The sequence below is a fragment of the Acomys minous genome, assembly GCF_964271855.1.
Source record: "Acomys minous genome assembly, chromosome: 13".
Lineage (NCBI taxonomy): Eukaryota > Metazoa > Chordata > Mammalia > Rodentia > Muridae > Acomys > Acomys minous.
In genome coordinates, this window is record NC_140495.1 from 2,705,238 (window position 1) to 2,728,407 (window position 23,170).

The 23,170-nt window shown below is 53.1% G+C and overlaps 1 protein-coding gene across 4 annotated transcripts; it reads left to right on the forward strand.

Annotated features, from left to right (window-relative positions):
- The first annotated feature begins 1,480 nt into the window (after positions 1 to 1,480).
- Positions 1,481 to 22,229, forward strand: SEC22C (SEC22 homolog C, vesicle trafficking protein). 4 transcript variants are annotated; one of them, XM_084753404.1, is made up of 7 exons: positions 1,481 to 3,676; positions 9,099 to 9,307; positions 11,608 to 11,771; positions 14,046 to 14,225; positions 16,032 to 16,150; positions 19,740 to 19,805; positions 20,369 to 22,229. In XM_084753404.1, exons 2-7 carry the CDS (start codon positions 9,126 to 9,128, stop codon positions 20,567 to 20,569), a joined length of 912 nt encoding a protein of 303 aa, XP_084609530.1. In that variant the 5' UTR covers positions 1,481 to 3,676; positions 9,099 to 9,125; the 3' UTR covers positions 20,570 to 22,229. The 4 variants fall into 4 exon arrangements, with proteins under 4 accessions (XP_084609530.1, XP_084609529.1, XP_084609532.1 ...); XM_084753403.1 differs by lacking the exon at positions 1,481 to 3,676 and adding an exon at positions 3,835 to 3,969; XM_084753406.1 differs by lacking the exon at positions 1,481 to 3,676 and adding an exon at positions 3,835 to 3,969 and having other exon boundaries at positions 20,522 to 22,229.
- The last annotated feature ends 941 nt before the right edge of the window (positions 22,230 to 23,170 follow it).

Below are 23,170 nucleotides of genomic sequence, written 5' to 3' on the forward strand. Positions count from 1 at the left end.
GGGATTTGGAGATGGGGGTGTGGCCTGAGGGGGATTTGGAGATGGGGGACTGGACAGAGAGCTGACTTGGTGTCTGCTGGATGGTGTCACCAGCCTGGCTGAAGCTGGCATTGTGCGTGGCACGGATTCCCGCGGCATTAGCACGTACGGTCCAGCAGGCGACTGATGGTCGATGGGACAGAAGGCGCGAGCGTGTCAGCACACCACAGAGAGAGCTGGGAGATGTGAGCACCCCTGCACTCCCAACTTATGGGGAAGGAAGCGAACACAGAAAGGAATAAATGAATAGAACAAAACAGAGGGCCACTGGGCTAGAATTTCCCCAGAAGAGTGTGTGGGGGGGGGGGGGGGGAAGCGGGGTAAGCAAACGATCCGGAGGGGAGGACAGAGAGCAAATGTCTAAAGTTACAAATAGCCGGATGTGGAAGTTGTCTGTGGAGATGTAGGGATTATGGGGTGTGGACAGCTGAGGAGGTTTGGAACGGGAAGTCTCTGAAGGTGACATTGGTCATGAGTGGTCAGGGACCTTACCCATTTCCCATTGAGTTCTAGTGCCTGAGACCCACCAGGTGTGCCAGTCAGAAGGCGAGGGCACGTTCTATCTAAATCACTCACATCTCAAACACTAATATTCCCAAGGCTCCAGCAACATTTAAAAAGACCTTATATTTTGTTCGTGTACTTTGGTTTTGAGATAGTGTCTCACAAAGGATGACTTTGCACTTCTAACTCTCCTGTCTGTACCTTCTGAGTGCTGAGATTACACCTGTGCCTGTAGTGCTGGAGGCAGAAGCCACAACTTCATGCTTGTGCTCCATAAACACTCCCCACAGGAGCCACAAGAGCCACATCCCAACCTGGAGTTTCTTAATTTTGCTTTTATTTATTTATTTATTTATTTATTTATTTTTATATTTTATTATTATTATTATTATTATTATTATTAATATTATTATTATTATTATTTGGTTTTTTCAAGACAGGGTTTCTCTGTGTAACATCCCTGGCTGTCCTGGACTCGTTTTGTAGACCAGGCTGGCCTCCAACTCAGAGATCCGCCTACCTCTGCCTCCCAAGTGCTGGGATTAAAGGCGTGAGCCACCCCAGCCTGGCCCTACTTTTGCTTTTTAAAACAAATTTTTTAAAGATTTACTTATATGTATGAATGTTTAGTCTGCATACATGTATTGCAGCACATGCCTGTGGAACAAGTTTTGGTTTCTTTAAAAACTCAGTTATGTTATGTACATATGTTTTTGGGGGTGCTGGAGAGAGATGGCTCAGCAGTTAAGAGCACTGGACTGGCTGCTCTTGCAGAGTTCCTGAGTTCAATTCCCAGCACCCATATGGTGGCTCACAACCCATCTGTAATGGAATCTGATTCCCTCTTCTGGTGTGCAAGAAAACAGAACACTCTCGTACATAAAATAAATAAATTAATTAAAAGTATATTTTTTGTTTTAATCCCAATTGTGTGATATAGGACTGCCTTAGTTTACCCACAGCTGATAACAGCCTCGTGAGGTTTGGAAAGGGATGTGGTCTTTGCCAGCTGGAGTTAGTGGAATTCTGAGGACTTTGGGAGAGTATAAATATCAGAGCCCAGAGAGAGGCAGGGGCTTTGAGGAGACGGATGGAGGATGCAGAAGGTTCCTCCTGCTGCGTTTGCCGTTTGCTGCTGCTGGGCTGCTGGGTATCCTGACGACAGAGATTGGTATTTTCCCAACGAATCCGGTGACCCTAACCAGCCGGAACTACGTCTAAAGAGGTCTGCGCCCCCTTTCTCTTCTAACCTTCTTTCTCTCCTACCTAGGGTCGGAGGTTGGAAGGGAGGAACAGGCATTAAGGAACTCCAAATAAAGTAGACTTTAAAAAGCAACACCTACACTTGCCTGTCTGGTGCCGGTGGACGTCAGGAGAGGGTGTCAAATCCTTCTGGAGTTACAGATGGTTGTGAGCTGCTGCCAGTACAGGGAGTCAAGGCAAGGTCCTCTGCAAGGGTAGCAAGTGCTCTACACTCCCAGGCCAATTCTCTAGCCCCACTGATTTTTCTTTTTTCTTTCTTTCTTTCTTTCTTTCTTTTTTTTTTTTTGAAATGGGGTCTCAAACTATAGTCAAGCTGGCCTACAATTCACAATTTCACCTAGGCTAGCTTCAAACTCATGATTTTACTCCTGTGGTAGGCCTCCTTAATTCTGCCAACACAGGTGTGAGCCAGTACATTGCCTAAACATCGAATTTTATAGGTCTAGCAGCAGATTTTCTCTGCCTAGGCAGGGCACACAGTGGACAGGGGCGTCAGATACTCCTGTATCTACCAGGTTTTCTCCTTTGTGAATGTTATGACCCAGCCTTGCTGAGGCTTGTTACGGACCAGCCCTGACTCAGTATAGGAGGGGACTATGGCAAGACACAGTAACTGCCCGAAGGCGATCCTGTGTTCGTTTTGTAATTTGTCTGTGGTTATATAAACCCTGCTTCCATTTCCACCCACAGGAGAAATACCACTTAGAAGTAAGTCTTCACTCAGCTCAGGTCTCTCCGGGGAACCACAGCCTGGCTATCCAGCTGCCATGCTATGTCGGCAGCTGCAGCAGGCTTCTCCATAGAGGCACAAGTAGCAGGCTGTCTCTGTCTGTTTGACGTGTCTATGCCATGTGCTGACGGAGGCTGAGAAGCCTACACACTAGGGAACCAGGCGAGGCAGTTCTGGGCTTTCCTGACTTGCCTTGGCCTTAGAATCAGGGACACTGGGACTGGGGCTGTAGCTTAGTGGGCACTGCTCTTGTCTAGAAGGCAGGAGACCCTGGGGTTGAGCTCCAGTGCCACATAAACTGGTCATGGAGCCACATGTCGGTAATCCCAGCACCCAAGAAACGGAGGCAGGAGGATCAACTTCCGAGTCACAGTCGGCTGCAGAGTGAGTTCGAGGTCAGCTTGGGATACATAAGGCCCCGTCTCAAGAAATAAAAATGAAAAATCAGCGAAACTGCTGGTGTAGCTTTAGTGAGAAGCTAAGGCCCTGAGATCCCAGGGAGTGGGAGTCACTGATGAACGTTCCAAGATCAAAAGGCCGGGGAGCTTGGAGTTCTGACGCACGGAGAAGAGAAGACAAGGCTGACCCCTGTTTTTGTAGTTCAAGTGTTCTATCAACGGAGCTACATCCTCAGCCTCGCGAAGTACTCTGCACAAGCCAATGTCTCTGAAACACACCAACTCTCCGTTGCCCGATGGGCTGCGATTTGAGGAAGCTAAATGCTCCTTTAAATTCTCTTTAGAAAACGTGATTCGTGTTTAGACAGACACCGGCCTTCCTGCCTGGTGCTTAGACCCTGCCCTCTTCTCTTGACTCGTTTTCTCTGCCAGGAGTTCCTCGCGTACTCAGCACTTGTCAAAAACAGTAAGGGCCTATCTTTGCTGCCAGATCTCCCTCCAACCTAACCGCGAGGGTGTGTCGCTCGGCGGACCGGACTTTGGCACCTCCTCCAGGCTGGCAAGAGGCTGTGCTCTTCGGATCCTCTATCTCGGGCCTCCAGCCCAGCTGCGTAGCCTGCAAGAACGCACGCCCAGGGAGTGCCATTCCAGTCACGAGGGGCCTGGACGCCTCCGGAGAACAGCCCTGTCCGCTCCTGGCCAGGCACCGAGGGGACGTCGGAGCCTCTTCACACCGCTCGAGGTGAGACTCGCGCGTGGACCTCCCAGCCCAGGGGACGAGACGCGGGCGGCGGGGAGCGGGAGGGTGCCAGCCCTTTAAGGCTCACGCAATTCGGGTGTCTGAACGGCTGGACCGCAGAAACGCCCCACGATTGGTCTGTTTGGGTGTGAACGTCGCCTAGCAGCAGCGAATGGGGAGCTCAGGGTGTGCGCACGCGCGCCGCATCCCACCGCCCGCAGCCCGTCCGCGGGTGACCTGCACCCCGCCGCCGGGTGGGCTGCGGTGGCCGAGGCGGAGGTCGGCCGCGGGGCGAGGTGAGGCTGGCGGGCCAGGCGGGCGTGGGGAGGCAGGGTCGCGGCCCAGGCCATCGGGCTGCAGCTCGAGGCCCGTGGGACTCCGCCGAGGCCGGGTGCCCCCGCGCGCCGCGGATCTGCGGGGATGCGCTGCCGCTGCGCCCACTGCCCGGGGCGGGGCCGGGGCGTGTCCCGGGAGGGCGGGGCGGTGTGCCCTTTTCCGACGGAGCTCTCTAGTCCTGGCAGTGGCTCCTTTTTGAGCGCAAACTTCCCTTAGCCTGCGGACTTGGTTTCTTCAAGGCCTGGTCACCTCTGCACTAACTTTCCTGGACTTGAATAACGCCGGGACAAAGAACCTACAGAGCAGGGCGGCGTCAGGCTTGCAGAAAGTCCAAGCCACGGAAGGAAGAGTTGCCATTGATGAAAGGAGTTGGTACAGCTTGTGGTTTTGTGAGACGTTGTCCTATATAACTGGAGTTTGGCCTTGAGCTCAGAATCCTTCTCCCTCACCCCCACTGCCGCCCCCCAAGTTTTGGGATCACAGGTGTGTGTGTCCTCCATGTCCAACTCCGTTGATGTAGCTGGTGACAAGATCAGAAAAACAAAGGCAACACACAGCGCAGAACCAATGGGTAGGGCAAGCGCCTGTAAAAGTCTACGCCAAGAGTTTCTTTGCGTGGAGTGCCTTAGGGAAATGAAAACGCGCAGCTTTGCTCTAACGAGGATGTGCAAGGTTCAGCCGCACAGCAGCTTTCTGGGGGAAGGCGATTGTAGACGGCCCCCCGGAGAGAACACTTAAATTTACAGACAACAGAAACGACATCTTGAGGTCCCATAAAGAATTTCAGAGCAAGCCGGGCTGAGATGGTTCGGTAATCCCAGCACTGAGGTGGCAGAGGTAGACACAGTGTGTGGCCAGACAAGACAGCTGACTTTAGAGTGTAATACACCAGGGAAATTTTTCTGTTTAGACTACTTAGTGGTTTTTCCTGGAATCTGGTTCAGCCCTTGGCCCGGTTTAACACAAAATGGAGTTTGTCTAGTCCTCACATCACAGTAAGGGGAAGTGGGTTTATTTTGTTTTAGAGACAGGGCCTCACTCTGTAGCCCTGGCTGTTCTGAAACTTAACTGTGTAGAGCGGGCTGGCCTGGAGACCCACCTGCCCCTTCCTCCCGAGTGCTGGGATTAAACGTGTGTGCCACTGAGCTGTAACTCCAGCACTCCTTTTCAGACAGGGTGTCATGTAGCCTAAACTGGCCTTGAACATGCTACTTAGCTGGGGCCCAAAGGTTTGGTCCAGAGGTCACACACCATGGAAGGCACATGGGGGTCTGAGATTACAGGAGCAGTTTCCTTGCCTGTGCATTGGATGGTAGGAAGCTCTGGGCACTTGGTAGCCTTATCCACATGGAGGTCCCAGACTCTCTGCCTGCTTGGCAGACTGGGCTCAGCCCACTGCACACACGGGCATCGTGTTTGTGGGTAGTCTGTGCACATGCTCCTGTGAGCCTCCGATGACATCTGCGTTGACTATCCCGTCTACACAGTGCGCTGTGGATGTGCTTGCTGCATGCTATTGTCTGGGCAGCGAGGGCAAGCCTGTACGCGGTCAGTTGCAGGTGCGGCTTTTGTTTTTGTTTTTCGTGCTTTCCGTCTGAGGTTGGTTGACTCCGCAGGAGCGATACCCACAAGTACAGCAGGCGGGTTGAGTTGCTGAGATCAAGTGTGGAGGGGCCGCTGCGATATTGCACACGCCCTGTCTACTTCAGCTTCCTTCTGTTTACAGCTCTTAAAGATGACACAGTTAACCTCGGTCTCCCTCCCGGACCCATTGGTCTTAGTCAGGGTTTCTATTGCTGCGACGAACATCATGAACAAGAAGCTAGTTGGGGAGGAAAAGGATTGATTCGGGGCCTTGCACTTCCAGGTCATAGTTCATTACTGGCGGAAGTCAAGGCAGGAATTCAAGGAAAGCAGGAACCTGGAGGCAGGAGCTGAGGGAGAGGCCATGGAGGGTGCTGCTTACAGGCTTGCTTCCTCATGGCTTGCTCAGCCTGCTTCCTTATAGAACCCAGGACCACCAGCTTAGGGGTGGCACCACCCACAATGGGCTGGGCCCTCCCACTTTGATCACTAATTGAGGAAATGCCTCACAGCTGGATCTCATGGAGGCTTTTTTTTTCCTTCCCTCAACTGAGGCTCCTCCCTCTCTAGATTGTGTCACACACAGAACCACCGGCGGGTACACCCATCCCCAAGCAACTTGGAGCCTGCAGGATCCGGAGTTGGGAACCAGGCTCACTGTCCCCTCAGAATGCTTTCCTCAGCAGCGTGCCTGTGGTGGGCTCCTGTACTTGGACTCCACAGAATTCAGCTAGTTTTGTTCGTTTAAATTTGTATTTTGCCCCTCCCCCTATGTCCTTAGGTTGGGGGGATGGGGGAGCTAAATAGTAAAAGTGGGGGGAAAATGACAGTAAAAGAGTGGCTTGAGCCGGGCGTGGTGGCGCACGCCTGTAATCCCAGCACTCGGGAGGTAGAGGCAGGCGGATCACTGTGAGTTCGAGGCCAGCCTGGTCTACAGAGTGAGTCTAGGACAGCCAAGGCTACACAGAGAAACCCTGTCTCAAAACAAACAAACAAACAAACAAACAAACAAACAAAAAGAGTGGCTTCAAAGTCTGTGGATGGAGCAGGGAAATCTGTGATGTATGACAGTTGCAAATACACTAAAGAGAATTTAGGGTGAAGGAACCGGATTAAGACGTGCTATATAAGCCTCTGAAGATTGCTTTATAACAGAGGTTCAGGGTTTTATCTGCACTCAGTAGGGCTAGAAAAGCCCTACCCTGTGCTTCCAGGGCCAGAGCAGCCACACCTCCCCTTGCTGCCTCTTTTCTAATCTGTGTTTTGGAGGCGGGGTCTCACTTTGTAGCCCAAGCCGGCTTTGAACTCAGCATCCTCCTCTCTCAGCCTCTGGGGGGGCATAGGGTGGGGGGTGGGGGGGCTGGGGGTGGGGGACCAGGGGGTGGGGGGCAGGGGCACAGGGAGGACACACGGCTCCCCTCTTACTCACAAACAGATTGAGTCATGGTAGCTCAGGTCCCAAGCTCCCAAACACAGATCCCCCCAAAGGTCAGCCCTCCCAGTGTTAAAGACTCCTATTCGCGTTTCCGAGCTGTGGTTGCGTGCTTGCTTCAGCACTGAGGGCTTCGTGCACACTAGATGGGACTGCACCGCAACCACTGACTGCACCAGCCCCCCCTCCCAGCCCTCCCCCAGCCCCCCTCCCCCAGCCTGCAGGCTTCCTCGGTGGGTGTGACGCCCTCGGCCTCTTAGGCAGGCGCGACGAGGGCATTGACACATCCGTAATGCCGCCTTCATTCAAGCATGGAAGGTATTTCGAAGGATTTGAAGTCTTGGTAGTTCTCACACCACTGGGCAGAGCTGTAAGCAGCTACCACTTTTAGTTACCTGGGTGAGGAAAAGCAGGTTTGGTCAGTAAAAAGTCTTATGGGTGCAGTTGAGGTCTTCAGGGTCCCTCTGATAGTGGCCAAACAGGTTCTTAGGATTTCTGTCGCTTGGAAACAGCACCCTTTCAGTCCTGCAGTCTCAGTGGGCAGTTGACATACGGTAGGTGTTTGCACTGGGCGTGGGCGTGGCTTAACTCTTCAGGTATATTTTTGTTCCATTGTCATATATATATATATATATATATATATATATTTCCCCCCCCCCATTGTCTTTTTTATTCTTCTTTCCTCGCGCCGTGTGAGGCCATACTGACCTTGTAAGGCCCTTGTTTGGAGTTTGAACCTCTGGCCCTGTTCTGTTCTCAAACTGATCTTGAGTTCTTGCTCTCTCAGTCAGGACTTTTAAAAAATGTTTTGTTTTTTTTTTTTTTTTTAAATCAGTATTGCAAACACAGAAGTGTGGCAGATTTTGACCTCGGCGCCCAGCGCACTTCCTCCCTGGGGTCAGTCACAGCATCGGCCGTTGTGAGGTTACAGAGCCTACAGTGCCCTCTGGTGGTCGGCCTGGCCCTGCAGCGGCTGCAGGGAACTTGAGGCCTGACTTTTGTTCCCAGCAACTTTAGGGCTAAACTTGTGGTGCCGTCTGGGATGAGAAGGAGTGGTTATATCTGACAGAGGGCAGGAAGGCTTTGGCATAAGGGGTTCGAGATCTTCTGTGCATGCGGGTGGGTGAGCAGTGAGTGAGTTCTCTGAGAAGGACGCAGGTTGAGTGAAGCCAGGGACGGGGTTAGAGTAAGGCTGTCTCCCAGGGGCAGCGCCGCTAGTGTGCCCACTAATCCCACTAAACAGAGGGCCCAACAGACGGGATCACCAACAGGGACAGGGACACGCAGCAGGGAAAGACCTGGCCGCCTGGGTAACTCTGTCTGCAGGGCAGAATCCTACAAGATGTGTAGGTGTGACCTGTGCAAGGGAGTCTGCGGGGAGACCAAGCCCCTGCTGGGCTCCGCGGCTTTGCTGACACAGGTCTCCTTCCTCCCTCAGAGCCACCTTTTTCTAATCTGCCAAAGGCACTACGAGGCCCAGAGCTATTTCTTAATGTGTTCACGTAGCGCGACCAAATATTTAATATCTTACCATAATGTGATTTGCTAACTGACTCCCTTCAGCCATCTGTAGGGGCTGGCTTTGTGTCAGATGACAGAAATCCTGGAGGATGTGCTCTCTCAGAGCCGTAGCGGCCTTCCGCCTGTCACTGTCACCGCCACTGCAGTGCCCAGACTCCCCCACGCCCCTCCTTTTTTGGTGTGTGTGGCGGTTGAACTGCTCAACACGCCTTCCTTGGGTAACCTGACACACACCTGCCACAGTGTTGGCACTTCCTGTCCCTTTGGGGTCTTGAACTCTGCAACCTGCTACCTGCTGCTGCTGCTGCTGCTGCTGCCATTGCTTCTGAGCCCTGCTGGCCTCCCCTCCTGCTCTGTCCCTTTGTCCCTCAGCCCCATTGGCTTAGTTCCTGGGAGGGAGTCTTCAGTAGAGAGAAGGCTGCAAGTGAAAGAGGGAGGAAAACAAAGCGGAGAGAGCCACAGGGGCAGAGGGGAGGCGATGTGCACTTCTGACAGCGGGGTGTCTGACACCACCGCCTGGCCTCACTGACAAGGCGTCCTTGCTCTCCTCAGGTGTCCTCATGACTCCTCTTGCGGACCATGTCCATGATTCTCTTTGCCAGCATAGTACGGGTGAGGGATGGCCTGCCCCTCTCAGCCTCCACTGACTTTTACCACGCCCAGGAGTTCCTGGAATGCAGGAGGCAGCTCAAGACCTTAGCCCTGAGGCTGGCCCAGCATCCAGGCCGAGGCTCTGCTGAAAGCCGTCACTTCCATACGTAGTAAGTGGACACCTCTCCGGGACGTCAGCGCGACTCGGGTGCTTTTACCAGAATGTCGAAGGCAGTGGGTTAAAGGAAGGTTTGGTCCCGGCCAGCAGGTAAAGGTTGTGTGCGCTCACAACAGATTAGGGAGGGAGTGGGGATCCATCTTCAGAGCATCCATTCAGCACTGTTGACTCATCTGTTGTCATAGAACACCTGTGACTGTGGGGAGACCTGGCTCCCCACTAGGCAGCACTTCGCCCGTTTTATTTTTCACTTAGGTACAGTGGAGGGAAGAAGCTATTAAAAGCCAGTGGTGGAAAAGGAGTGGAAGAGCCCAGACACAGAGCTCCCTAAGCCACTTGGACTGTAGCCAAGGATGGCCTTGAACTTCTAATCCTCCTGCCTCCTCTTCCCTGGTGCTGGGGTTACAGGCACGTGACACCACACTGGGTTTATGCATGCTCTCTACCGGCTGAGCCTGGACCCCAGCCCAGCTTTTCTATTTACAGGACAGGGACAGGGGAATGAAAAGGGCTAAGGGCAGGTCTCTTGTTCAAAGAACTTCAAGTGAGAAACAGATTAGTGATTACTACAACAGGGGGAGACCCGTGGTAGCGTGGGTGCCAGTGATAGTGCTAGAGGCTGTGACTCCTCTCTACCCTGACGGCTTTCCTGTGCTGCCAGTGGCTTACGGGGCACATGCGGGGTCAGGTGGGTCAGGCCGGCTCACGTGTTTTACAGCGAGGAATTGAGGTCAAGCGACTTAACCAAGGCTCCAGTGGCGGAGCCGGGATTTGAGGGCAGCCAGCTGGACCCCAGGTCTGCTGCGCCATCTTCCTTGTGCTGAGACTTGAAGCAAGAAACCCCCAGGGCCAAGGCAGGCTTTTAAATAGAGTTTACTTAGGTCTTCGTTTACCAAGTCCCTTGTGTTCCCCTTTTTTGTAATTCATATAACTGGCCCAAGAAGTTGGGGTCATTTTAGGGCCGTTTGGTCTCAGAATCATGAAAGCAAAGAGGGTGCCAGTCGTGCTGGGTGGAAGGCCGAAGGGTCCTGCCAGGCAGGCACAGTGGTGGCTGCAGTCCTGAGCTCCACCTCCTGGGGAAGACTCCCTTTCTGAGTTGCTGACTCTTTTTTGTTTTTTTGGTTTTTCGAGACAGGAAACAGGGTCTCTCTGTGTAGCGCTGGCTGTCCTGGCCTCGCACTATATACCAGGCTGGTCTCGAACTCACAGGGATCCACTTGCCTCTGCCTCCCAAGTGCTGGGATTAAAGGTGTACGCCACCCTCAGCACACCTTCTACACCAAGCTCAGAGAATCTGGTTGTGCAGGATACCCTTTTCCTGGGGGGGGGGAGGAATCCACAACATCACAATCAAATCAGGACTATAAAACATTCTCCTCTGTTGCTTTTTCTTGTTCTGTTTGTTTTATGCTGCCGAGGCTAGACCCCAGTGCCTCTTGTGCTAGACCCTTGTGCACAGTAGAATACGTGTGCACACACTAGAAAATGTGTGCATACACGCACATATGTGCACACATAAATGTGGTTATTCGAACACCACAGCATGTACAGGGAGGTCTGATGTCAACGTTTGGGACCTGGTTCTGTCCTCCGCCTTGCTGAGAGGTAGCTTGTTGTTTCTGCTGCACTGGGTGTCAGGCTAGCGAGCCCTGTGAGACTCTGAGCAATTCTGCCTTCATCTCCTATTTGCCCTGGGAGTCCTTGGGTTGCAGGTGCATGCTACCACATCCAGTTTTTCTTTCTTTTCTTTTCTTTTTGTTTTTCTTTTTTCTTTTTTTTTTGGTTTTTTGAGACAGGGTCTCTCTGTGTAGCCCTGACTATCCTGGCCTTGAACTCATAGAGATCTGCCTGTCTGTGCCTCCGCAGTGCTGGGATCACAGGCATGTGCCACCCCGCCCAGCTGACATCCAGCTTTTCAATGTGCATTCTGGGGAATTAACTTGGGGTCTTCAGCCTTGGCAGCTGAGCTATCCTATCAGCCTTGGTCTTTCCTTTAAAAAAAAAAAAAAGTTAATTTAGATTTATTTTTACGTGTATGGGTGCTTTGCCTGCATGTATATGTATGTGTGCACCAAGTCTACGCCTGTAATCCTAGCACTCAGGAGGCTGAGGCAGTAGGATTGTCAGTTAAGGCCAGCCTGGGCTACATGATTTGGAGCCAGCCTGAGTTACGTAGAGAGATCTTATCTTTAAAGCAAAGAAAATAAAAATGCAAAGAACAGCGACAAAGGTGAGTTGGGAACGCCTGGTCTGTTTCCTGGCACTTCAGACGGCACTTTCTTTCTCTTTCAGCTTTTTATCGTCGGGGGACGTGGCCTGCATGGCTATCTGCTTGCACCAGTGCCCAGCAGCCATGGTCTTCTGCTTCCTGGAGACGCTGTGGTGGGACTTCGTAGCTTCCTACGACACCGCCTGCATCGGCCTGGCCTCCCGGCCCTATGCTTTTCTTGAGTTCGGTTCGTAGCTATTCATGCTTTGCTTTTCTCAAATGTTATGTGTATAAAAACTGAAGTTTAGGTTTGGCTTTAGCCGTCCAGGGAGACCAAGGGAGGTGTGACCACATGCCATTGATTTCATAGCAGTTAACCACAGTGGCTTTCCGTGTCTCCAGACACCTCCCCTGTGGAGATGTGGAGGAGGAAAGAAGCCTGTGTGGGCTGTTCCCCACAGGCCCCTGATGCTGGGGTCAGCAAACCGCAGCCCGTATAGACCAGAGCTGAGCCGCATGAGTCGGGGCTGTTATCTGTGCGCAGATGCTTTGCCCAAGGCAGGGTGTGCCCAGCACCCTGAAGTGTCCACTGTCTTACACTTGTGGGGAGTTCTGTCGACAGCAGCTCTGGGCAGAACAACTCAGGGCGCTCTTCCGCGGAGAGAGGCAATGTTTCCCACTTCTGTGGTGCTCTCACATTTCTACAGTATTTTTTCCTGCATTTTGTCAAAGCTTCCGGATGTAACAGGGGAGAAATGGGAAAATGTTGGTGCTTCCCTGAGCAGGTTGGCAAGGCTTCGGAAGAAGATATTTCTGTCCCAGGCTCAGCCAGGTGGGCCTTTGTGGTCCCAAGTCTACAGAACACAGCCTGGTCATCACGGGGTGTGCTCGGCTTGGGCTAAAAGTGTGTCATCTTGAGCTGTAGGGCAGTGCCTCAGCCCCTTGGTGGGGGAGGGGGGTGACCGCGGAACAGCCCTTTGCCTAAGACCATCGGGGTCGCAGCACTAGGAAGGTTGAGAACCGCTGCTCTAGGGAGCCAGAGGGGTGGGCAATGGGTACTCGGTGTCTGGGATGGCCTAGGGCAGGGGTCCGGCAGTGTTTGGTATAGGCTGTTGGGTATGAAGCCAGCATGGACGCCATCTGGCTAGGACTGCCAGAGTCAATGCTGACCCTCGGGGCCTCCAGCCTGGCTATCGGCAGTCGCTAGGAGCCGCAAGCACCTGGGTGTCCTCAGGGGCAGGCCTCACTGTGGCAGATCTGGGGTGCTCTGGGAAGCTTTTGTGAAGCGGCTGCCCTGGGCTTCCTCTTCCGGTCAGGGTGGTGGTGGCTGTCTCCAAGCAGGCCACAGCTGTCGCTCCCTTGGCATCGGTTGGTTTGGAGAAGGGTGAGGCTGTGCTCTTTCCCCCTCATCGCTGTATGTGCCTTCCCTGCAAAGCAGAGAGCTGGGTCTGGCAGGGGACCTTCTCCAGCGCCACCCATGGGGCTCCATGGTGTGTGGGGGGCTCCATGGTGTGTGGGAGTACAGTGGGTCAGAGAACAGTGATGTTGGAGCCATGTGTGGTTGGGCTTTGAGGTTCCTCTTCAAAAACTCGTGAGGCCGGGCATGGCGGTGTGGTGTGATCCTAGCAGGTGGGCACATCTGGAATTCAAGGCCATCCTTGGCTCCAGAGCAAGTTTGAGGCCAGCCTGGAGTGCACAAGCCCTTGACTTAATAAAGCAAAATAAAACCGTGCTGAGATGTGTTGTTGGAGTGGCTTAACGGTAACCTAACTAAGAGGGTCAAAGCTGACACTTCTGTCCTAGTTGGCTTGCGATCGCCACTGCGGCAAACACCGTGCCTTATAGGGTACATACGTAGCCAACCACGGAGGGGGCTCAAGGCAGGAGCCTGGAGCAAGAGCGGAAGTGGAGACCTTGGCAGAACGCTGCTCACGGGCTAGCTCTCCACCGCTTGTACAGTCTGCTCTCTTCCGCAGCTCAGGGCTCCCTCCCCAGCGGCGGCACTGACCACAGTGGGCTGTGTCCCCCCCACATCCACTGTAAGTGGAGACAGTGAGTCACCTCTCAGCTGTAAAGCCCCTTCTTCCCAGGCGACTAGCTCCTGTCAAGTTGGCAGGCACAACCAGCACACCGTCCACACACGCCTTCCCGGCCTGTACCACACAGTCATATTTATTTGTGATTTTTTTAAAAAAAGCGTTTGATACAAGACAACCAGGAATAATAGCCCGTTACCATTCTCAAGCTTAGAAACGGTCTGAGGTGTCAGGTCCAGTGCCTCCTGCCGACTCAGGCCCCCCCTGCCCCCCCGAGTTGATCCTCTTCTCTGCAGCCACACTTGAATTATTCTGCTTTGAAGAAGTGGATCAGACTCCTGTTAGTACACAGCAGTCACCTGACGACCCAGCTGTAACTGACTCTGTTCAGAATCTAGCTGACTTACTGGTTGCTAAGCAACGGGCTTCGCTTCCCGTATGCACCGTTCTGATGATGCTCGGCTTGGGCCTCTCTCTTTCTGCAGACAGTGTCATTCAGAAAACAAAGTGGCATTTTAACCATATGAGCTCCTCCCAGATGAAGAGTGGCGTAGAAAAGATTCAACAGGAGCTTGAGTTACAGCCTCCAGCAGTTCTGTCCCTGGAGGGCACAGATGTGGCAAACGGCGTGCTGAACGGCCACGCCCCAGTGCCCTCGGAGCCTGGTAAGTGCCTGCCGCTCTCTGGTGAGGATGCAGGGATGTGTGGCCACCAGGAATGGGCTGGTTTGGTGGTGGCATGTCAAGTGCGTTGGGGAGACTATGGATGGACCCTGTTTCCAGATGTTTGTTATATAGAACAAAGTGGAACCTTACTCAAGTGATAGTAGCTCAGGGGAGCAAACTGGTGCTATCCAGACCGACTTGGCAGGTTGTTCAAGGTGAAGTTTACATGTTGACATGTTTGAGAATTACTGTGTTGTTGGGAGCCCCTCGTTGGGCTGTGCTGCTCCTCCTTGGCTCCTCGTGTTCCTGAGACACTGGAAGCCTGCTCTGGAAGGCCCGACCCTTTTGTTGGAGGAAGGCCGTAGGGAAAGTGTTTGTGCAGCATCTAACAATTCTGCAATGAGGACCAGTGACACGGCTCTGTGTGATGTGGTTCTTCGTGACATGGCTCTGTGACGTGGTTGTGTGACATGGCTCTGTGTGATGTGATTCTGTGTGACGTGGCTTGCCTCCATGCCTGAGCACCTGGGTTTCATCCCTGGAGAACACACGATAGGAGGAGACTCCTCCAGTTGCCCTCTGACCTCTGCCCACAGGCCATGTGCATCTCCTGAAGAGCTGTCTACATCATAACAGTCTAATTTTTAAAACTGTACTAAACTTACGGCTTAAATTTAGGTGGCATATTAGAAATGTTTTGTTTTGACTTAATGTGTTTAAGCTAGCACGTCCCCAGGTTGGCTGGCCTGCCAGTCAGTCAGCAGGCTGTTCCAGTTCATGTTGGGGGACACTGGGCCTTGGGAGGAGGAGACTGGGTAATTGAGCCCAAGCGTCTCCCTTGTCATGCATGAGCACAGGCACACCTTTGTGACATATGTTTTGTTTTTTTAAACACTTAGACAAGAGGAGCAAATCCTGAAAGTGCCACGTTGCTCACCTAGGACATTTCACTGTGGTTTGCCTCACCTTACTGTCCCAAGGCTAGAGTCCGTGAAGGTAGCATGCTCTGTCCTAACAGGGACTTGAATTGCACTGTGGGAACTAACACACTAACAGTAGGCGTTAGCTGGGCACGCGTGTGCGTGTTAATGTGCAGGGAAATGCCAGGATCAGAAAGGATGCTTAGGAAGGAACCCAGCAGGAGGATGGACGGGAGGACAGAGGACAGGCTGGACAGGTCCATGAGCCTCCTGTTCCCATGATGGCCCTGGCCACAGCTGTGACTTCTAGGTGAAATGCCGTCTCTTCCTGGGTATTTTAGAACTTAAACACTGCCTGCTGGGGGTGTCTCTGGATGCCCACATGGCACCGACCAGTGAGCGTCCTTATTGGGAAGAGAGAGGAGCAGTTTACAAACTGAGGATGGAGGCGAATGGTGGAGATACTTCTAGAGTCTTGATCCCGTCCCCGGCATCTCAGCCTGACCTCTCCTCATGCAGTAGCGGGTGACTCTGCAGCTGCACCCTGTGTCCTGAGGGATGCTTAACAGTGCCACGACACTCGTCTCTCTCCTGCTGACAATCACAGGTGTCTCTGGACACCTCCCTCTGGGAGCAAGTCGCCCCTAGTTAAAATAAAAATTGCAACTTTGTGTGTTTTTTTTTTAAAGGAGTTTATCTCCATTTCTGAGATCCATTCATTCTGGCTTGCCCTGCTAACTTATGCTGCTTTATAACTGTTGGTGTTTGTGGTTCTGTGTGAGGTGTCGTGGGCCTGTTAGCAGAGGGCTAGTGAGTGTCCTTGCCCGCCTTTCTGTCATGGAGGCAGTTCTCACAAGACACTTCTCTCCCTCTTTTTGTTGTGAAGCTCCGAATCTCCGAATGGAGCCAGTGACAGCCCTGGGAATCCTCTCCCTTGTCCTCAACATCATGTGCGCTGCGCTGAACCTCATCCGTGGAGTTCACCTCGCAGAACATTCTTTACAGGTGACCCATGATTCCGGATTTATTTGTTTGTGGTGGTGGTGGGGATTGAACCCAGGACCTTATGAACACCCTGGCATGGGCCCTTTACCCTGGAGCTTCTCCCGCAGCCCTTCTTTACAACTGAAAGACGAGTGACAGAGCTGATGATGGGAAACGTTCTATTTATCAGATTGTTAGGTTTTTTGTGTGTTTGTTTGTTTTCCTCGGCCAGGTTTCTCTATGTAGCTCTGGCTGTTCTGGAATTCACTCTGTAGACCAGGTTAGCCTTGAACTCATAGAGATCTACCTGTCTTTACCTCCCCAGTGCTGGGATCAAAGGTATGTGCCACCACTGCCCAGCACAGGTAGGTTTTATGAATGCTAAAAATTCAAATACAACAATTTTGAAATTTTAAGCCATAAATTGGACGTGGTGGTGCTCCCTTGAGTCCTGGCCCTGGACGTGGTGGTGCTCCCTTGAGTCCCGGCCCTGGACGTGGTGGTGCTCCCCTGAGTCCTGGCCCTGGACATGGTGGTGCTCCCCTGAGTCCTGGCCCTGGACATGGTGGTGCTCCCCTGAGTCCCGGCCCTGGATGTGGTGGTGCTCCCCTGAGTCCCGGCCCTGGATGTGGTGGTGCTCCCCTGAGTCCCGGCCCTGGACGTGGTGGTGCTCCCTTGAGTCCCGGCCCTGGACGTGGTGGTGCTCCCCTGAGTCCTGGCCCTGGACATGGTGGTGCTCCCCTGAGTCCTGGCCCTGGACATGGTGGTGCTCCCCTGAGTCCTGGCCCTGGACGTGGTGGTGCTCCTCTGACTCCGGGCTCTGGAGGGATAGAGGCAGGAGGAGCAGATCAAGCTCGTTTTTGGCTACATAAGAGCCTGGGCAGCTTAGAGTGGTGTGCTGAATGCAGGGCTGGAGAGACGGCTCCGCGGATAAGAGCTCTGTCTGTTCTTCCAGGGGTCGGGAGTGTAACTCCCAGCAACCACGTGGTGGCTCACAGCCATCTGTACCGGGATCCCACGCCCTCTTCTGACATGCAGGTGTACAGGCAGATAGAGCACTCATTTACATAAAAAGTAAACAAATAATAAAAGAATAAAACTAAAAGTTACTCTTGGTAGGAGGCTGACCAGCCCTGGAAGGGTCCCTTTTGTGACCGGCCTGGGGAGTTCTGGCTTGTTGTTGCTAAGTGGACAGCTGTGATGTGAGGGCTTTGGGTGCCTCTGTGCCCTTCGGAGCCCAGGCTGCGTGATTCTCACACTGTCAGGCCACAGGGAAAGTGCTCCCACTGTCAGGCCCTAGGGAAAGTGCTCCCACTGTCAGGCCCTAGGGAAAGTGCTCCCAGCGGGTGATCTGTGAGGCGCAGAAGCCTCTTCTCTGTCAAGAGCCACGTCCTGGGCTGCAGGAACGTTCCTTTTGTTGGCCTCAGATGGTGAAGCAACTTTCTATTCAAATGGTTTTTTCAATTTCTTTAAAAATATTTTTGGAAGTATTTCAAGCAGGTAATTAAAAAAAAAAAAGATAGAGCCATAATGCTTTTGTAGTTTCTTTTTTTCTTTTTGTCTCATATTGCCTTTTTTATTTTTTATTTTTAAAATCTTACTAGTCTTTCACTTGTACGTTATGGTTTCTGTGTGTGTGTGTGTTACTGTGCTTCTCTCTCTTTTGCCTTTTTTTAAAAGAGAGAAGAGAAAGCCTAGAGTGGTTGGGGGTAGGTAGGGAGGATCTGGGAGTGGGTAGGGGACTGTAAATTGTGATCAGAGTATATTGTTTGAATTTGCAGTATAAAAAGAAAAGAGTCATGTTGTGCACCACAATGTTGTGCTGTCTAGAGAGTAAAGGGTGGTGGTTTGTGGGTGTTGCACTCAGGAGGCTGACGTAGACTGACCCCTCTGAAGAGCATCATCAGCTTGTCAGGAGAGCGCTAGCGGTGATAACGTTAGGCCAGTTACCACATCTTAGAGCAGTGTGTGGCGTGGATCAGGCCCTGGCCCGCTGCTTGTAGTAGAGTTGGTGCCTGGCAGGCAAGGGGGTCAAGATAGAGTCTGCCTTGCCGTTCTCATGGCACAGAGAAAGGGCAGCACTGAGGGGGTGACAGCACTGAGGGGGTGACAGCACTGGGGGGTGACAGCACTGGGGGATGACAGCACTGAGGGGTGACAGCACTGGGGGGTGACAGCACTGAGGGGGTGACAGCACTGGGGGGTGACAGCACTGAGGGGGTGACAGCACTGGGGGGGTGACAGCACTGAGGGGGTGACAGCACTAGGGGTGACAGCACTGGGGGGTGACAGCACTGAGGGGGTGACAGCACTGAGGGGGTGACAGCACTAGGGGTGACAGCACTGGGGGGTGACAGCACTGAGGGGGTGACAGCACTGAGGGGGTGACAGCACTAGGGGGTGACAGCACTGAGGGGGTGACAGCACTGAGGGGGTGACAGCACTGGGAGGTGACAGCACTGAGGGGGTGACAGCACTGGGGGGGTGACAGCACTGAGGGGGTGACAGCACTGAGGGGGTGACAGCACTGGGGGGGTGACAGCACTGGGGGGGTGACAGCACTGAGGGGGTGACAGCACTGAGGGGGTGACAGCACTGGGGGGGTGACAGCACTGAGGGGGTGACAGCACTGGGGGTGACAGCACTGGGGGGTGACAGCACTGAGGGGGTGACAGCACTAGGGGTGACAGCACTGAGGGGGTGACAGCACTGGGGGGTGACAGCACTGGGGGGTGACAGCACTGAGGGGGTGACAGCACTGAGGGGGTGACAGCACTGAGGGGGTGACAGCACTGAGGGGGTGACAGCACTGAGGGGGTGACAGCACTGGGGGGTGACAGCACTGGGGGGTGACAGCACTGAGGGGGTGACAGCACTGGGGGGTGACAGCACTGGGGGGTGACAGCACTGAGGGGGTGACAGCACTGGGGGGTGACAGCACTAGGGGTGACAGCACTGAGGGGGTGACAGCACTGAGGGGGTGACAGCACTGGGGGGTGACAGCACTGAGGGGGTGACAGCACTAGGGGTGACAGCACTGAGGGGGTGACAGCACTGGGGGTGACAGCACTGGGGGTGACAGCACTGAGGGGGTGACAGCACTGGGGGGTGACAGCACTGAGGGGGTGACAGCACTAGGGGTGACAGCACTGAGGGGGTGACAGCACTGGGGGGTGACAGCACTGAGGGGGTGACAGCACTGAGGGGTGACAGCACTGAGGGGGTGACAGCACTAGGGGTGACAGCACTAGGGGTGACAGCACTGAGGGGGTGACAGCACTGGGGGGTGACAGCACTGGGGGGGTGACAGCACTGAGGGGGTGACAGCACTGGGGGGTGACAGCACTGGGGGGTGACAGCACTGAGGGGGGACAGCACTGGGGCAAGAGGAAGCCTCACATTAACAGAGGAGAAAGACTTTGAGGGGTGCAGGCGCGGGAGCTCATTCCATGTTGAGGACTTATCACGGAGCCCTGGGGCAGGAGTTTGTAAGGGCTGTCAAATCACGGAAAATGGTCACATGTTAGTCCTGGATCTGGCTGGGCAGATCTATGCCTCAAGTGGTTCCTTTCGGCCAAACCTTCCCTCCATGTGCCCTGATCTGTTTCAGGTTGCCCAGGAGGAAGTTGGAAACATCCTGGCTTTCTTCGTTCCCTCTGTGGCCTGCATTATGCAGGTAGGTGCAGGGCCTGACTGGGGCTTTTGCAGATGGCAGGCGGGCGCCTGAAGGAACTGTGCGACACGCAGTGTGGCTGAGACTCAGGGGAAACCACAGCAGGAACGCATGGCTTTCCCCCACACCTCGCTCAGCTGTCACGGCCCCTGAGGAGGACCCCACAGAGAGGCCACTCAGCCCTGGGAGTGCCTCTCCACCTGGTGTCCCCCTTTGCATCCCTCTCTTCTCTGCGTCCCCAGTCTGGACAGCTGCCTGTGTCTCCAGCATCCCCTCCTCCCATGACGCCTGTGTCATTGTCCTTGAATCTCCCGTTCATCCGGTAGTTGACAGCAGCTGGTCCCAGCTTTGCTGCAGCAAGTTCAGTTAATGAGTGCATGCAGGTGTCAGGTAATTAGTGAGTGCATGCAGCTGTCAGGTAATTAGTGAGTGCATGCAGGTGTCAGGTAATTAGTGCATGCATGCAGGTGTCAGGTAATGACCGAATACATGCAGCTGCCTGCGGCTACGTCTGCCCTGAGGCGGTCTGCATCTCTCCGACTGGATGTCATGTGGTCTCGTTTCAGTGTCATCTCTACCTGTTCTACAGTCGCTCCAGGACTCTGAAGGTGTTGCTGATGCTGGCCTTCATCTGCCTGGGCAATGTGTATCTGCACGGGCTGAGAAACACCTGGCAAATCCTCTTTCACGTAGGGGTGGCTTTTCTGTCTTCGTATCAGATCCTGACCAGGCAGCTGCAGGAGAGGCAGTCCGACTACGGAGTGTGAGCACAGCACCGTGCCGTGGATGGAGCCTTTGATTTTTTTTTCCTGGAAGGCCAGTCCATTTCCACTCCTGCTTCTCAACTGCACCTCACATCTCCATCCTTGACACTGCTGAGGTCACAGACCCTGGCAGGTGCAATGGAGGACCCAGAGCTGCTGGTTCCGTCTTGGTCTGTGTGGAGCGTTGTGCAGGACCGCCAGCTGCGCGGGGACAGGGCAGCCAAGGCTGGAGCTGGCTCACAGAGCATCTTTGATGGTCAGGGTGGCGATATTTGGTCTCCTAAATCGAATGATAACTGCAGACCACTACATCCCATAATGCTGGTTTTAGTAATCGGCAGGTGTCAAGGAAATTCTTTAAAGCTGAGATCCGTTTGCAGGTTCAGTGTGACTTCAGTCAGTTTCCTGTAGAGTGTCAGTACAGGGTAAATTAAAAGCTTGAAGATACAGTTCGTAAATATAAGCTAGGTAAATTTTGTTTACATTTTTGATAACTTGGGTTCGATATACTTTTGGAATATTTAAGTATATTTTGGATATAAACTGAACATTTAGAATGAAGGCAGACAGGCTGAGAAAATGCTAAGGAAATCCAAGTTTATTTAATTTACAGAGACCTTTTATGGTGGTGGGACTATGTGGATACAGCTCTGGTTTTATATTTATTTGCAGGATCTATTGGAATATCTTAAAATTAATAACTAATATCATTGAGCCATAAGCACATGGACGTGAGCAGATGCGAGGGCTTCAGGGTCCTGTCAGTGGGGCAGAGTGGAGTGGAAGTGCCGGGGTTTTAGAACTTCTCCACAGACATGGGGGCGCCTGCTGTCACCAGCCTTTGCTGTGACAAGCCTGTCCCTGTGCATCGCTGGAGATGTGGCCCTGTGTACCCCCTGGAGAGGCTTGATGACTCCTCTGCACCCCCTGTGACATCTCAATTAGATCCTGGGCCTCGATCCCTGGACGGGCATTAAGTAGGTGGTAGTGCTCTGGGAAGCTAAGTGTGCTTCTGACTAAGACCCACTCCTAACCCTGAGCGTGGATTATCTGGTGGCCCTCAAGAAGCTACCCTGGGGTTCACTCTTCGGGCTTCTTCTCGGAACAGTGACCTACAACTGTGTGTGTTGGCTCAGGAGGGACAACCCCTATTTTGATAGTTTTTGGAGGAGAAAACCATCCCAAACGTTAGTGAGTGGTGGGGAAAGCCAGAGCACAGGGTTGGAGAGTTCTGTGCTGTGTGGCTGCCACTGGCACTGTGTGTTAGTTAAGCCACCAGGTGTCATTTTGTTTTTTGTTTTTTTGTTTTGTTTGTTTGTTTTTTTAGGAGCTCACGGGACTCACAAATAGATTCTAAAAGTATCTACATTGTGATTTGGCTTCCTTATAATTTTCTATTTTTAATCAAATCTACAGTGTCTGGGTATGAATATATTGGCAACATCGCTGGACATGAACTTTTCAGCCTTGTGGCTTCGTTGATCTCGACCTGTGTAACACACCTGTGTAATTTTGTGTATACTGTGTAGGCAAATGTTCACTCTTCCTGAGAGAGAACTCTGAAGTGGCAAAAGAGAAAGCCAGAGGAGGAAGAAAACTCTTTTAATCCAAAGCACATATTTTTTAAAAAAAATTTAAAGTAATTAAAAAATTAGCCTAAAAATGCATTGTTTTCTCTTAAGCTTTGTGATATTGTGTTGCCCTGTGTGTGGACACTGCGCACACTCTTGGCCTGACCCCGTGGCCATCCGTCCACAAGCGGTAACAAAGCAGTCCCTGAGGGTGGGCCCTTCCTATGCGTGCTTCACACCACGTAGATGCTCACGGGGGCGCTGTCTTAGAACAGCCTTCCAGACTGACCCATCAATGGAGGGAAACAGAAAACACTGACACAGAATGCAGCGGAGGGACGCCTCACTTCCCTGGAGGACGACAGTCCAGGGAAGCCCAGGCTCCCGGTTCCTCCGTTCACTCTTAGGAGTTCGCAGCCAGGTGGGAACTGGCCCCAAGGTAGGAGCGTCTCTGTCCACCATCACCGGCACTGTTGACTGTTGTTTTTGTTTTTCGAGACAGGATTTCTCTGTGTAGCCTTGACTGTCTTGGACTCACTTTGTAGACTAGGCTGGCCTCGAACTCACAGCGACCCACCTGCCTCTGCCTCCCGAGTGCTGGGGTTAAAGGCGTGTGCCACCACCGCCTGCCCAGCGAAGCTACACTGTTGAAAACAAAGCCTTCCAGGTGCTGTCCTGTTCAGTTGCTGACAGATCTTGAGCTTCTGAACGTGCTGCCTTGGTTGGCTGTTAGCCGGGTGGGAGCGACCCAGCGCTTAGGCAGAAAGCTTTAGATTTGGTACAGAGCCTTACCCTGCCAGGAATTCTAACAGGCTTTCCTTTTACGGGGTGGAGACAGCTGGGCCATCTGGGGTTGAGAGCCCTCTCTGTCTCAGATGCCTCACTGACCATGGACACTCAGGGACACCGCACACCTGTTACATCCAGGTCACATGTGTCAACAGGGCTCATGCATAGCGAGAACCATAGCTCTGCGACTCCCAGGGGTCAGTGAGGCTTCTGCCTAAGCACTGGGTCACCCCCACTGACCCTG